This window comes from Buteo buteo, chromosome 13 (assembly GCF_964188355.1).
Source record: "Buteo buteo chromosome 13, bButBut1.hap1.1, whole genome shotgun sequence".
NCBI classification, from domain to species: domain Eukaryota; kingdom Metazoa; phylum Chordata; class Aves; order Accipitriformes; family Accipitridae; genus Buteo; species Buteo buteo.
The window spans coordinates 17810765-17825510 of record NC_134183.1 but is presented as its reverse complement, the minus strand read 5'-3'; the positions used below and the strand labels follow the sequence as shown (position 1 = coordinate 17825510).

Sequence of the window (14746 nt, the reverse complement as noted above, 5' to 3'; positions counted from 1 at the left end):
ATGCCTTTTTTTTTTCCCTCCAATAGAAAAAGAAACTCCTTAGAGTATTATGCATTTTAATCCAGTGTGTACCAACATCTGCTTCCCATCAATAGCTTTTAAGTTCTGTATTCAAAGAATTTTGAGAACTTCTGGGGATGGGTGACAACTTGAATAACCAGACTATAACTTGGCCTCCATTTCTAAATTAATATAGTAAAAACTTAAAACCCAAAAGGGACTGCTACTCCTTTGTGAACGGCTAAGTAGTGCTGTACAGCAAAATTAAAATCCACTTCCTTGCTTTCAGGATGTGTGACTGTGCCATCTTACAGCTACGCCACCCATCCCTACTTATACAGGAACAGAATCCATGATTCCTTATTTAGGATATTCCCTGAATAACAGGGAATCATAAAAATGATTGGCAAAGCATGTCAGGACCCATGCAGAAGACAAAATGCTAATGGTAACTACTTAGTTCAAGCGTTGTAAGATTTTAGATGAACACTTAACCTTTACCCTTTGGCACAGCCTTTAATTACACAATCATGTTGTGCATGGAAATATTGTACATGGAAAAGAACTGTTGTTGGATGAAATTTGGTTGTGGATTACAGAAGTCTCCTGGCTACAGGATTCTTGTCTCACTTATTGTAGAGGTTGGAAATGCATAGCCAACGGGACAGAGAATTGGAGTAATAAAAAAATAAGGTTAAACAGCACGTCAACAAACTGCAAGCCTATGTCTGTGTTGTAGGAAAGCTGCTCATTACTTGCTTCTCATCTTTTAGCTGTCCCAGATGGGACACGATTTGTAGATGTTTTAAGTCTGTGTAAATTTCCACAAAGACCAACAGGATATTGCTCTACAGATGCTATGTGCTACATGCAATGTTAAAAATAGGTCTCCTGCACTTTGAATGGGGAAGCTAATAGGGTCATTTTAAATTACATTTTTTGCTCTCTCTGTGTAAGATAAGCACAAGACTAGCCCCTCTTAGGCACAGTCAAAAGTAAAGATGGGCATAATACAAAGACACAGGGGACTGCTCCTAGATTCCATTTCCAGATTAGACAATAATCCTTCAAAATATTCCATGTATGGCCTTTATATCTGTACCTATGTACACAACTGTAAGCATATGTAAGCAAAAATACACAACAAAAGGCCTAACTTATATCCTCAACAACTTGATCTAAATTTTAATATCAGAACCGTATTTTATATTGTCTTCACTATTATTCAGTTTATTGTCTTTCTTGCATGCTGTCTTAAGTATATTCTGAGAGTTGTTTTTGCTTTAGTGTCTTAGAATCTAATTAACATTTTTGCAAGATGCACAATACTGTCTTTTTAACCTTGTCATGTGGTAGCTTGAGTGGATGGTTACAAATTAATAAGCAGTTCTCTGACTGCATAAACATATTACTTCAAAGAAACCCTCCTTTGCTACCATCTATTCTCCAGAGGAATCACTGTAGATTAATACCAGTTTTTAAATTCCATTTTCAAAATCAGAAGGACTCAGAACAGTAAGTTTTGCTGTGCAAGGTGTTACGATTCTTTGAATAGCATTAACAATACATTGCTGTACATGAGCAGTTCTACAAGCACCAATGCAATCATCCAAAAATCAGCTTAATGAAAAAGAAAAAGAAGACAAAACACCCCAAACCCCAACCAAAACCCCATTTTCATGATATCTCCACTACAATTCAGAAATCTGAATTGTCAGTTTCACGGGTAACATTTTAAATAAGTTTAAGGTAAACGAGTTACAGATCATGTATGTTGGACTGACCAAGTACAAACCTATTTATAGATCTCTCCTTCTGGAGCACATCTTATTTTATTAAAATAGTCTCAACTATTAAAATATTTGACCAGAGTAGAGAATATAAGACTATTTTTTACACAGACATTACAGTAAGTTAGAATTATTTCAAAACATCAGAGAGAAAAATGATAGAAATAAGAGAAGTAGAACAAATTCCACTTGGTGAAAAACATGGTTAAAAAGTCAATATTTAGCCATGACCAAGACAAAACAAAAACTTGGAGGCAAAAATCGGATGAAGAATTTCAAAGAGCATTGCAAGATTAGATTTATTCTGAGAAGTCTGTGGTCATGATATAGAGCAGGGCCTGCTAGTAACTTTTATTTAAATACCTCTCCCCTAAGCATTTTTCTCATTTTTTCCCCATCTTTTATTCCTTGCTGCTTGTCTCCAACAGTACCTTGTCTTTCATTACAAAAATTCCTAGATGCCTAAAAACTTGTCTTTGGAACGCAGCTGAAGTTAGAGTAACTTTTCCCAGCCACCCTCAATATTAACATCTTTAACCAATCCAGCTGTATGATAATCACATAAAAGTCCAGGATACTACCCAGGCTTGAGACCTGAAGTATAGAAGAGAACCATTTCTTCATAAAAGACAACAAACAGAAGGCAGAGAAACAGCAACAGCAGAGATTCAGGCAACTGTTAAAAAACATCTGTTGCCAAGAGATACAGTTTGCAGAAAAGAAACAGATGCATACTGTCTAAACAAGAACAAAGACTGAGCAATGGTAACAGGAGACAAATAAGAGAAAAAAGATTAGCAAAAAGACCCCAAACTCTCAAATGGTTGAATTAAAAGAAGGTGCTAAGTAACTGTCGAAGACCTGACAAAATAAATACAGATCAACAATTTAAGGACCCAGTGCGTTATTGACCAGATACTTTTTCAAGCCTTTCTTACTTTCATTTGGACTATGTGAGCTTGCGTGTCAGGTTCCATGGGTTCTGTCCTCAAGACAAGAAGTTAATACTGCTTCAGAGTAAACAAATAAACTTATTCTGTGACATAAATACAGGATTTCTATCTTTAATGTGTAACTACACACTGATCAGGCCAGACAGCATTCAGTTAACCAGTACTCGTATAAAGAATCTTATAAAAATATGTTCATACCTGGACCAAGCAGCGGGGACCGGTTCGGCTGGGCACTTGACTGGTGCGATGGCTGAGGTTCAACCATATTTGTGTTGATAATGGTGCTAGTGGTGGTGGTATTGGTTGTGGTACTGCTCTGAATTATAGGATTATTTCTATCCCACATGTTTACAGTCTTGTTGTTGTTGTAATTTGGGTCGCCCCAAGCTGAGGTACCATCATCGATTTCCATCTTGCGGCGAATGGACGGTGGAGATGGCTCCTCCCAGCCAGTTGCCTCACAGTTCTCTTTTTGTTTGGCTGGCACTGGCCCACCAACCCACCCTGACCCCGTCTGTTTTACAGAAGCAGCTCCTCCCCAGTTACTCACATTGTTGTCCTGGGGTTTATTAGCCCAATTTTGTTGAGGGCCTGGCTTTAAAGATTCCCCCCAACTTGTACCTGTATTAGCCTTGCTGTTTGTGCCATTTCCCCACCCACTGGTCCCAGACCTTGTGGAATCATTCCAACCAGACCCTGATCTATTGTCAGAATCCCATCCAGATCCATTCTTCTTCCCATCACCCAAGTGTCCAGGAACAGATGATGAATCTGTCCAATCTCCACCTCCCGAAGTCCAGCTTGGATTTGATTTCTGTCCATCTCCCCAGTTTTGAGATTTGGGTTTCTGAGGTTCACCCCAGGTAGGTGATTTGTCCTCCTGATTTGCGGTCCCACTCCATGCGTGGCCGCTTTTGGCAGCAGCAGCATTATTAACAGTAGTAGAGCTTGCTGACTCTCCCCATCCCCCCGGGCCATTTGGTGCTTTGTTGTTGTTGTCTCCCCAACCTGTATTTGTTGGAACAGCTGCCGGTGGAGAGTTGACCCACCCAGATACTGAAGAGGTATTTGTACTGTTCATGATGGACCCATCGTTCTTCCCCCCTGAGTTTGAAGATTGAGTAGCTGCACAACCCCAGGCCTCTGTTCCATTGTCATTCTTTCGTTCAGACCTTGGGGACTCTTCAAATTCCCAGGCAGTGTTTTGCTTTACAGGGGTCTGTCCCCACCCCGTATTGGACAGGACTCTGGGGTCAAGGTCATTTCTTGGCAACTGAACTTGCCCTTGGTCTATCATCCCTTTGTCTCTCCTCCTGCCCTCTCCAGCCCCCTCCCTCCCAGTACTGCCTTCATTTTGACTCCCACCGCTGTCGTTACTTCCTTCGCTAGCTGTGGTGCCAGATGCTGCAGCTTTGGCCCAAGAGTTTATTTGTTCATTGCCCTGCTGCATGGCAGGATTCGGACTGGTAACACTAGAGCTATCCCACCCTGTTGATCCTTTCCCATTGATGTCACTATTGGAATGCTGGTTTGGGGGCTTGCCCCATTCACCGTTCACACCGTTACTGGTGTTACGGTTGGGGTGGCCCCAAGCTCCAGAATGCATACTACCAACACCGCTGTTGCCACTGCCCCTGCCCCACGCTAGTACCCCAGGACCAGAGGGAGGCCCCGAATCCCAGGCGCTCGCTCCGTTTCCTTCCTTTTGCACAGCACTGCTGGATCCATTTTGTTTAGCACTTAATGCTGAGTTCACAGTGTCTCCATTCCCCTGACTGAACCCAGAATTGCTGTTTCCTGTGGCAGGATTACCTGGGGACATCCCCCACACTGAACTGCCCATTCCTTCACCACTGCCCCCACTGACTTGAGAAACTGATGTTCCGTTAGCACCAGGAAGGCCTTGCAGGTGGGGCGGGATGATGGCCCCCATACCAACAGCCATCCCCCAGTTCGGCAGTCCATTTGTCTGCATTGCATTGATAGGGTTTGGTGAAGAGTTCATGGGGTTAGTGTTATTTGGTCCATCAGTGTTAAGGTTCTGAGGTTGTACGCTGAAAGACACATTCTGAGAAGTGGACGTTTGTGGTTCTGTGCTCTCTTGCGGCAGCAAGTTTCCCCAAGCACCTAAGGTGCCTGTTGGGTTCCCATTCTGGTTGCCCATGTTCTGACCTATGGCACTGACTGGACTGCAAATACTGGAAGGGTTGCCTGCTCCCACAGTTCCTTCATGTCCAAGTACAGGCCAGGCAGCTGGATTGGCATTAGGGTTAAGGTTAAGATTAATGCCAGCATTCGAGTTGGAAGCACCCCAGCAGTTCTGACTTCTACCATCTCCCATCATGTTGTCCATCTTTCCATCCCCACCACTGGCAGAGCAGTGAGCTAGGCCAGAGCTGGAGCCCGCAGCCACACCCCACACTCTGGCCGAGTTGCCGTTACCGTTTGCTCCACCAGCTCCAAGGGCACTCTGGTTAGAAGTGCTTTGGACGAGTGCTCCGTTGGCGCCATTATTGCCATTAGTTTTCTTTGTATGTCCAGTGAAGTTGCCTTGGGCACTCCCTGTAGCCATGCTACTGTTCTCTGAGCCACAGTTGGAGGCAGAGTCAGTGTCTGTAGTACATTCTGAGGCAGACTCAGTCTCAGCTCCGGTAATGGAAGGCCACGCTTCCTTGTCAGTCCTGTCTATTATCACTTTATCCCAGCTGCAGTTGCCTTCACTCCTGAAAGCGGGCTGCTGTCCCCAGTGGGAATTCTCATAATGGTCTCCCAATCCACTGTGGCTGAGATCTGAAAGGATCCAACAAGGTTAAAAATGAGTCCACTGTTCAAGCACTGCAAAAGCCCTCTATTGAGTGCTATTTTACATTGCTAGTTACAACACGGCATTCTGTTAAAATGTAGAGTACATTCTCCAACATAATGCTGCAATTTTCCTCACTACAATAAAGCACGATGCTCGTATTTAGGGTTTTTTTTTAAATCTGGCAAAACTCTCCATTAAAATAATGGAACAATTCAGTTTTAGAACAGAGCAACAAAAGTGTTTTGTATCACTTAGTATACTAGTAAAAATAATAAGCAGGAAGTAAATAAGGATAGCAAATATACTAATCTATGTGAAATATCTAAAAAGCAAATTTGGAAAAAACAGAGTATCCAGCAGACTCTTACCATTTATTTTGACTCAATTCTCATTCTTCAGAGAAACACAAAGAAAGAGCATCCAATAAAAAATATAAAATGTCTGCCTGCCATTAGATATTACATACACAACCACATCACACTCATGCTACATTCATACTGCATTTAGATTTTCAACTCTTCCTGTAAGTACGGGAACAAATACGGACAGCCACCTTTACTATTCAGTGTCAATCATACATTTAAACACCAACACTGTAACTTACATTTTAGCAAAGAACCCGGGCATTTCTAAACAACAGACAGTTGTGCCAATAAACTTATCTCTTAAAGGATTTACACGCAGTTTAAATATTCTTTTGCGCTTACACATACAGTCCAATTTCCACCCCAAACCAACGAAAACCAATGTTATGGCGTACAGAACTGTAGTTCTGTACAAGACTGTACTCAGGAGACAGTCTTTTCGGAAACCGTCTACATCCTCAAACATAGATGTTAATCCAAAAAATTAAAACAAAAGCTCTTGAGCATCTAATTGCTTGCTAGGCTACAAAGTTAAACTGGAAGACTCAGCATTTCTCATGCTAAGAACTCAAGCTTAGTTCAAGTTTTTGCATTTACTTGCCATCCCGATTGCTCTCTACAAGTTTTCTAGTACAGATTACTCTTTTTGGTTTCCTTTGATGGGAATTTTATAGCAAGTAATTCAGTCTGATCCTAGCGATACATACCAGTGACAACCTGCATAACAGTTCCTCTTAACTGGTTGTCTAAAGTGAGAAAACTGCATATACCTAATTTAAAAATTTTGGATATAAATTATTTTTACTTGCTGTAAATCTGCAGAAACATGACTTTTATTTTTTTATTATTTGAATGAGAAGAATATTTTGTGGCAAAGATGGATGCAACAAATCTCCCAAATAAGCTGTTAACAGTGGAGGCCTAATATGCATTAATTTAAATCACAAATATTTTGGTGTGATTAGCTCCTCTAACTGCCTCCAATTACAGGTGTTCTGATGCTGAAAAAAAATTGTTCCAAGAACAAAAAAAGCTCTCGCTTTGACAAAGTCTTCTTATTCACACATTTCACCTGCAGCTTTTCAATAAAGGGACGTGATTACTTGGTTGCCTCATGAAGATTTATCAAGATGAAGAAAGAACACACTAAACCAGGATGGAATGCATCCTTTTTTTTTTTTTTTTTAAATTTAAATTAATTGAAGCCAAAGTACAAATGTTAGAGGAAGGAAGGGAAAACAATCTTAGCTAATCACCTGTCTTCTCATGATGCCAGGAGAAGCCTAGTGTTTCACAGAAAGAGCTAAATAATTGACGTGTATGACAAATGCAAAAGAGAATATGAAAGGAGCCACTTGGATTTACCTAAAATCTCTCCCCTATGTGCAATGGCTAAAAAGGAAGAAAGCATCATATTATTCCTGGATAAAGCCAACTGGTTATATTACAGAGCTAAGGAAGAAGGTTCAATATTTACCTGATTATCTAGGTTTGCTACACAGGTGTTAAATTGAGACCAGAATCCCAGATAAGACATGGCAGGGAAAGGAAGCCTGTGAAGTGACTTAAAAAGGGTCAACAGGGTCAGGAAAATGAGCCAAGCAGCATTCTTAGAGTGGCAACGAACAAAGAAAAAAAAGCAGTGGCAGTCCAGGCCAGAAGATAAGAAGTTGAGGCAACCAAGGAATCAGATAAGAGGAGTTATGCGAGATTTTTTTTAACACTGTGGGTGGTGAGATTCAGCACTGCATTTCAGACATGACAGAAAGATTTAAAAGTGGCTTCAAATGCATTGTTCCAATAAAAAGGTCTTGTCAAAGCCAAAACCTAAGCTACATGTGTGAGTGCCTGGGAGAAGGTTGGCGCTGCCCAAGGCAAGCGAGAGTGTCTGTGCAGGGCAGGTTTGTGAAGAAGGATCAAGAGCACAGTGCAAGATGTCTCAATATTAACAAAAATGGCACCAAGACTGATGAGATGAAAGGGAGCTGTTTGTTTAATCATTTCTTTCTCTTTCTCCTCTCCCCCAAAGATGGTGGTTAAAGCAGTGCACAAGTTTGAGAGCACTGAGGAGACAGAAAAGTAAAGGGAAGGGGTGGGAATGTAAGAGGAAGATGACAAAACAGCTTAGAAAGATTCCTGAAAGTAGGGAGCAAAATGGTTCATTAAGTAAGATACCAAGATTTTGAAAAGCAGACAGATAAACGGGGAGGGGGGGGAATTATGAGGGGGAAGAACAATAAAGACCAAGAGATACCCCTATTAAACATTGAAAATGGCCATGTGCCTTGCCTCAGCTTGGATAAGCACATCTAGTCTAGACCATATCACACCAAGTATGTTTGGCTTGGAAGCAGCACACACAGCTCAAACCCCTTTGCCTTTCAAGGGTTTGCAACTCCATAGTTACTCCCTTTCATGTACTATCAGCATAGTTCCTCTTAATGAGGTTCAGATTATGCACTCAGCAAGAACAACTGACTAATCTCAGAGTGGTTACTTTGATAGGGATTACAATAATTTTTTAGGTGACATAAAATAAGGAAGCCCTCTCTTGAGCAGCAGTATACCTGTGCTGCGCCTTCCCTGCCCTGGAGTTAGCCGGACCACACTGGTACCTTTCACAAGTCATAGATTCAAAAAAAAAAAAAAAAAAAAAAGAGCAAAAACAGAGGCGTGCAATAACTTTTATAGTGTCCAAACAGTTACTGGAACAATGCGTTCTAACACCAAAGGCTGCTGCTACAAAACTTGTAAAAAACAGGTCAGATAAAATAAAGACAATAAAAAAAATATTTCACAATATAAACAGAAGCTGCAAAAACTGTGACTTTGCTGCTGGACAAACATAACAGAGTTTGAGAACAGAACTGATGCTGAAGAGAGGACTTCTATATTCTTGTCTCTAGAAGAAAATAACCAAATGACATTTTTCCATTTTCTCTAGACTAAAGGGAGTTCATTCCTATAAATTAAATACCTAGTAGCACAGTCCTACTTAATCCATAAGGACTTTAAACATTTGGGAAAAATAATGGAAGCAAAATATTGTATATAATTAAATCTAGAGATTTTGTTTGGTTGTTTGTTTGGTTTTTTTTTTAACACATACATTTCCTCCAACTTTCTAGGAAACCAACTCTTCATAGAAATTGCCAATATTTTCTTTTATTTTCAAAGCTGTTAAGACTGAAATCGAAAACCCATTTAAAAAATTCCTAAGAATCAGTTCCTCTTTATTTATGCAACAATCAGAAATAAAAGTACTGCAGTCCACCAGAAGCATTTCTATTCTTCCTCTGTGATCTGAGCAAAGATTTTAAACAAAGCACAATGTTCAGGAACCACAGGTATTTTGTGTTAGTAAATCCTAGTGCTGGTACACCACAAAGTGAAATTGATTTTTAAATTAATACTTTGTTTTTGAAAAAATCTTAATTACGCATCTTTTATAAAATATGGTTCCTGTTAAATGATTAACAACATTTCTTTGGCAATCAGGAAGGAAAAATTAATCTGAGGATGTTTTAAACAAGCATACAATTTCTGTCAAATTGCAATCATACATGCTACCTGAAAAATGCACAACTTTGATCAGTATTACCAATAAGCATGAGGGGCAAATTGGGGTTTGTTTTGTTTTGTTTGTTTTTTAAAATAATACCTTAATGGGATGGGAGGAGATTACAGGTGTTATTACGTACTGTACCCAACACACTACCAACTTCAATTTAGTACTTATTAAAAATAGAAAACATTTTTGCTATGTTTGATAATGAATATGAATAATTAATTGCAAAATAATTTTAATGTTTACATAATTACAAATGTAAAGTACGAGTAGAGTGAAATGGAAAAAGCTGTTGCATGCATTTCTTAGAAAAGCAAAATACTTTGCCTGCACAACCAATTTACCCAAAACTTCAATGCTCCTCTGAAAATGTCACTTACAATAATATTTCTTTTCATTTTTATTCAGCCAAGTCAAAAGTAACTCTATCTTCATAACTTCCATTACTGTAATTAGTTTGAATGCTGCACAGTAAAATTAAGCATCCTCAACTATAATACAATATTCAGCTGATTTAGGAACCTAAGTATGGAGAGGGTGTGAAATGGCAAAGCCTGGGATAAACTTTTAATGAGAACCACATTATTAATAGTTTTGCTCATCCAATTTTAAATCAGACCTAATAGTGATCCCTTCTCTTATTACTAGTTTTATTTTTCAATTCATGTTAGTCAGCGTAACACCAACTAGATTCATTGGCTCATCCTGTCCTGCCCAAAGGACAGATTACAGACGATGTTGTTCTTTACTTTGACATGCAGAATAGAGAAAAATCCCAAAGGCCAGTGACAGTCCTACTGGGGATTTTACTTGTCACACAAAGGTTAGTGATTCTGAGTAGGAAGTTGAGAAAAAAGGGCAAATTACTTTCTCCCCGCAAAAGAAATATTTTCAATTCAACATGAGCAGATATTTAAAAGACTACACTGGAATTTTTCTAAATCTAAAATAAACAGGAATTGCCAGAAACATTTTAAGTGCTAGATCAAATGTAGCTTAATTTCATAAAAGAAAAAGAAAAGATGACACAAGCATCTATTCTGAAGAGCGAAATATAATAAAGCACAAAATCTGGGAATTGTAGTGCTAATATTTCAGGTTACCTGCTACATCCAGCTCTATGCATACGCTGAGAGAGAGGACGAATTTGAAAACTGTCATCTATTTGAAGCCACTTACAAAGCTAACTTACAACAAGCCTCATAGATGTGAGGAAGCTGAAATCTTGAATAGAGTACTTAATATGGAAAGACAGAGAAGAGATGGATGCATTGAATAAAACAGCTTTATTTAATTTAAAACTAAACCATAGTTAGGTACAGAAGTGGGAAAGCCTGTTACCCTGTTTTAATTTTCTGCACTACGACATTAAAATGTAGTTCCTTTTCTCTGATGCTGAAAGCTTTTAAATGCATTAAGAAAACAAGCAAAAATAAACAACATTTTTCATTATTAGTAGCGATTCCACTAAATGCTACCTCTCCAAAACAAAAGCAGCACTAGAAAACACCAAATAATTGCATTTTTCTGCTCAGTGCAACATATCTTTAGCAAGCAGCTCACTGCGAAGACGCCATTTTATCAAACCTGAAATGCAGCCAAAAGCTTAGGACGCTGAGCTGCTGCTCTCTCTCTGAAATGTTATGTAATAAATTGATTTAGCAGAAGCAGATGCTATTTTCTCAGGGTTAGGGTTACTTTCTCTTTTTTTTTTTTTTGGCTCTAAAAAGGGCTGATGGGTAATAAAATACCTGAAGAAAGGAGCCGCCCAACCATCCTAGGAGACGCTACATTGTGTGCAGAGCTGTTTCTACTCCTGCATCTACGTTCTCCAGGGCTCTCGGCTTCAATATGTCGGCTGTGTACAGTGTGAGCCTCATCCTGTAGAGCTGCCAAGAAAATCTCTCTGTGCAAGCGTGCGCCCAGACAACCTGCAAGCTCGGTCGGGCCTCGGTTGCACTGGCTATGGAAATGCCCTTTCCACGCACAGCCCTCCTCCCCCTTCCCCTTGCTCCGCTCCTTAACTCTAGGTGAAGGTATCAACAGAGTGGGATTTTTAAGCTTTGATTATCTAATTGCAGCTGACACTAAACCGATCTTCCTTCCTCTTTAAATTCTTTCAACTGTCACAAAACATTTTCACTTCAGGACCCAGCTACAATTAGCACCCTAGCTGCTTTTCTCCCGCTTTTGAAAGTCAGCCAAGAGAAGACGCGGGCGCTGCCGACCGCCTGCACGGGCAGCAGCTCCTGCCTCCTGCCCGCCGTCCTCCCCCCCTGCCCCAACGACCCACGGCAGCTCCTGCCTGGCATCTTCCCCCCGCCCCCCCCAGCCCCAACAGCAGCTCCCACCGCTTGGCAAGGGAGAGCCGCACCAAACCCCAGACGTGTGCTGGCACGCTGCCAAGCCCTTAATGACTTCCCTGCCTCTATCTCAAAAAGATCTAAGTGGCAAACGCGAGAGCGTATTAATCAAAGGCGCTGCTGTTTATAAAGGCAGGGAACAACTGCCGTAGACAATGCAGCCGCACGAATTGGGGCGCTTTCTGCCTCCTGCAGAAGGGGAGACCGCCCGACCGCCCGTCTTTTAACAACCACAGGCTGGAGAGCACTGCTCCTCTTTGAGACATGAACAGACAGAGCGTGGACAGAGGCAGGGGGCAGCTTATCATTTTCAGGACCTAAATATCACCACAGATTCTGACAACACACCTAGAGGACTTTTATCAATGCCTATGTACAAATCCCAAAGGATAATTTACACACAAACTTCCAGTGTGTCTAATACACTCCTTTACAATTATTTCTCCTTCTCACTTCTTTGCTCTTCCTCCTCCCTCCTATCTGCCCCAAATACATATTAATTACACAGTAAATGGAGCACGTTTTAAATTTGCTGTTTCAATTCTTGTCAGGTGTTCGTTTGAGCAGTTTCGCCCTTTTGCACTGGATCGCACACAACTGATGTCTCTTTAAAGGTTTGGCTGCATTCTCAGAATTGCTGCCACTTCACTACCAAAGCACAATCGCTGCTGCTATTCTTGGCTCAAGAACTGTTCCACTGAAGTACTCCTGAAAATAGTTGGTTTCCTTCTGAAGACATTTATTCTCTGTTTCTTTGCAATAGTCTCTGAATACTGGATGGGTTTAACCTCATTTTAAAAACAACAGATGAATGAGAATCAAATCAGCTGGGTTTTATTTCCATTCAGAAAACTATTTCAAATGCAATTAGAAACTAAGCTTGAGAGTCAATTTTGCCATAACTTTAAAGTCAAAATATTGTTATGGATTATTATATTCCTTTAATACCAGCTATACATGATTGAAATTTTCATTAGTTAAAATGATATGTCAAAACTGGAAGAGAACATAAGATACATTCCCATGTTCCTTGTATTCTTCTTATTAATAACATAAACTTCCTGTAATCAACTTCAGCTTACAGATGGAGGTGCTTACAAAGGGCACCAAATCAAAGGGACTGTGTTTACCAGACAAGGGTCCATAGGAAGGAAATGCAGAACCCCAAGGAAAAGTCAGAGCCCACATCAAAGTTTGGGGCACAATAAAGTACAGCTTCCGCTCCGGCCCGTGCTGGCAGAGCGCATCTGTGCCCTTCCACGTGCCCTGTCTTGTGGCAGCCTCAACAGGGCAAGTGTCTGATAAATTTGAAATCCTTATAGTTACCTGAAGACTAAAAAAGGGGATTTGAGAGGTTATGCAGACCACTCACCCGATCTAAGCAACTATTCCTGATGCGCACTAAGTGACATTTACCCAACCCACCAAGGAAACCCTCCAGCAACAGAGACTGCACATTACCAAGTGCTCTGTCTCACTTCTTAAGATAGCTTTCATACGGGCACGTTTTTCCTAATGTCTAACCTTAATCTTCCGTGTTGAAATTTAAGCCCATTATTTCATATCTGATCCATCACAGGCATATAGAACATATCATTTTCTTCCTTGCAGCAGTCATTTAGGTATTTCTGCGTTTCTAATTCCAGTCTTCCCTTCAACTCTACAGCTCCAATTCCTTCACTCTTTGCAAGGCTTGTTTTCAAGATCTCTACTGTTGCATTCTTCTGCGCTTCTTCCAGCTGGTCACTTCCTTCTGAAGGCACAGTACCCCAAACTGGACTCAATATTCAGAGGCCTTATCAGAAGTGCCTCATGGGAAGCCATACTGTTTATATCCGTCAGTATGTCTGTCATCTTTTCAACAGTGTGACACCATTAATCTGGTTTACCGCGTGACCAACTCCAGATCCATTTTTGCAGCGCGATACTCACGTAACTGTATTTGTGTACAGAGCTGCTCTGGCCAAAATAAATAACCTATCCCTTTTCTTTATTTCTTATTCAATTACACGGTTCTGTCACCACTATTCCATATTGTAATTTTATCTTCCAGTTGCCTTGCACTCTTCTCCAGTTTGGTATCATTCAAAAATTTAATGAAGGCTGTTGCTTATAGACAAAAGACTGATGCAAATATCAGAGGACAAATTTGTACTCTCACTCAAAACGTTCTCATTTTACCAGTAAGGACTGATAGCTGCTCCCTGTCTACAGCTTCCTGAGCAGCTATGACTCTTCTTAACATAGTTTCATCTTATACTTCCCACTTATTTACACCACCACACATCCATCACGAGAAAGTCTTCTGAAGCACTGTCAAAGGCTATACCAAGTTGACTTCTAGGACATGATTTTCCCTCTCATTTTGCAGTGCCTGTCGCACTGCTGACAGGGAATTACTCTCCTTCAGCACGACCTGCTCTCTACAAACCCGCATTGGCTCTGTACTTCTCTCTTGAAAAGTTCTAAATGCACAGAAACAGCTGCTTTGGTTATTTTTTCTAGTATCATTCTAGCAGATCACTGACTGATCTGTAATTCCTCAGTTTCTCCTTTCTCGCCTTTTAACATCAGGTGTTTTATTTTCTGTTTTCTATTTCTCACACTCTGAAAGAATGCCGTCACGCCAGATTGCTCCAACCCATCTTCAATGTAGTATACTATGAATTTCATCACTTCCAGATAACTGGAAGCATTTTATTTCCTTAAGTACTCTAACTCACTCTAGTCTTAGTTCTAAGTCAATCATTAGTTTACAGATGAACGGAAAAGGCATTTAAAGTATTCCTGATGCCATCTATCAATGGTTCTCCCTGTTGAACATCAGACCAGTTCCACTGGCCTTCCTTTTACTACTAATGGACTTATGAAAGTATTATCTCTTTGTTCTTTGTGGTTTTT

At 40.5% G+C, this 14746-nt stretch overlaps 1 protein-coding gene across 6 annotated transcripts in view; it reads right to left on the bottom strand.

The window, feature by feature from the left end:
- The window catches only part of TNRC6C (trinucleotide repeat containing adaptor 6C), a 111761-nt gene that overhangs the window by 36543 nt on the left and 60472 nt on the right, over positions 1 to 14746 (bottom strand). For 5 of the 6 annotated variants that reach the window (XM_075044911.1, XM_075044914.1, XM_075044912.1 and 2 more), the window contains exon 5: positions 2942 to 5533. In XM_075044911.1, coding sequence (XP_074901012.1) covers positions 2942 to 5533 — 2592 coding nt within the window. Of the gene's footprint in view, positions 1 to 2941; positions 5534 to 11233; positions 11430 to 14746 lie in introns of those variants that run through there. The other variant, XM_075044916.1, reaches the window with a different exon arrangement.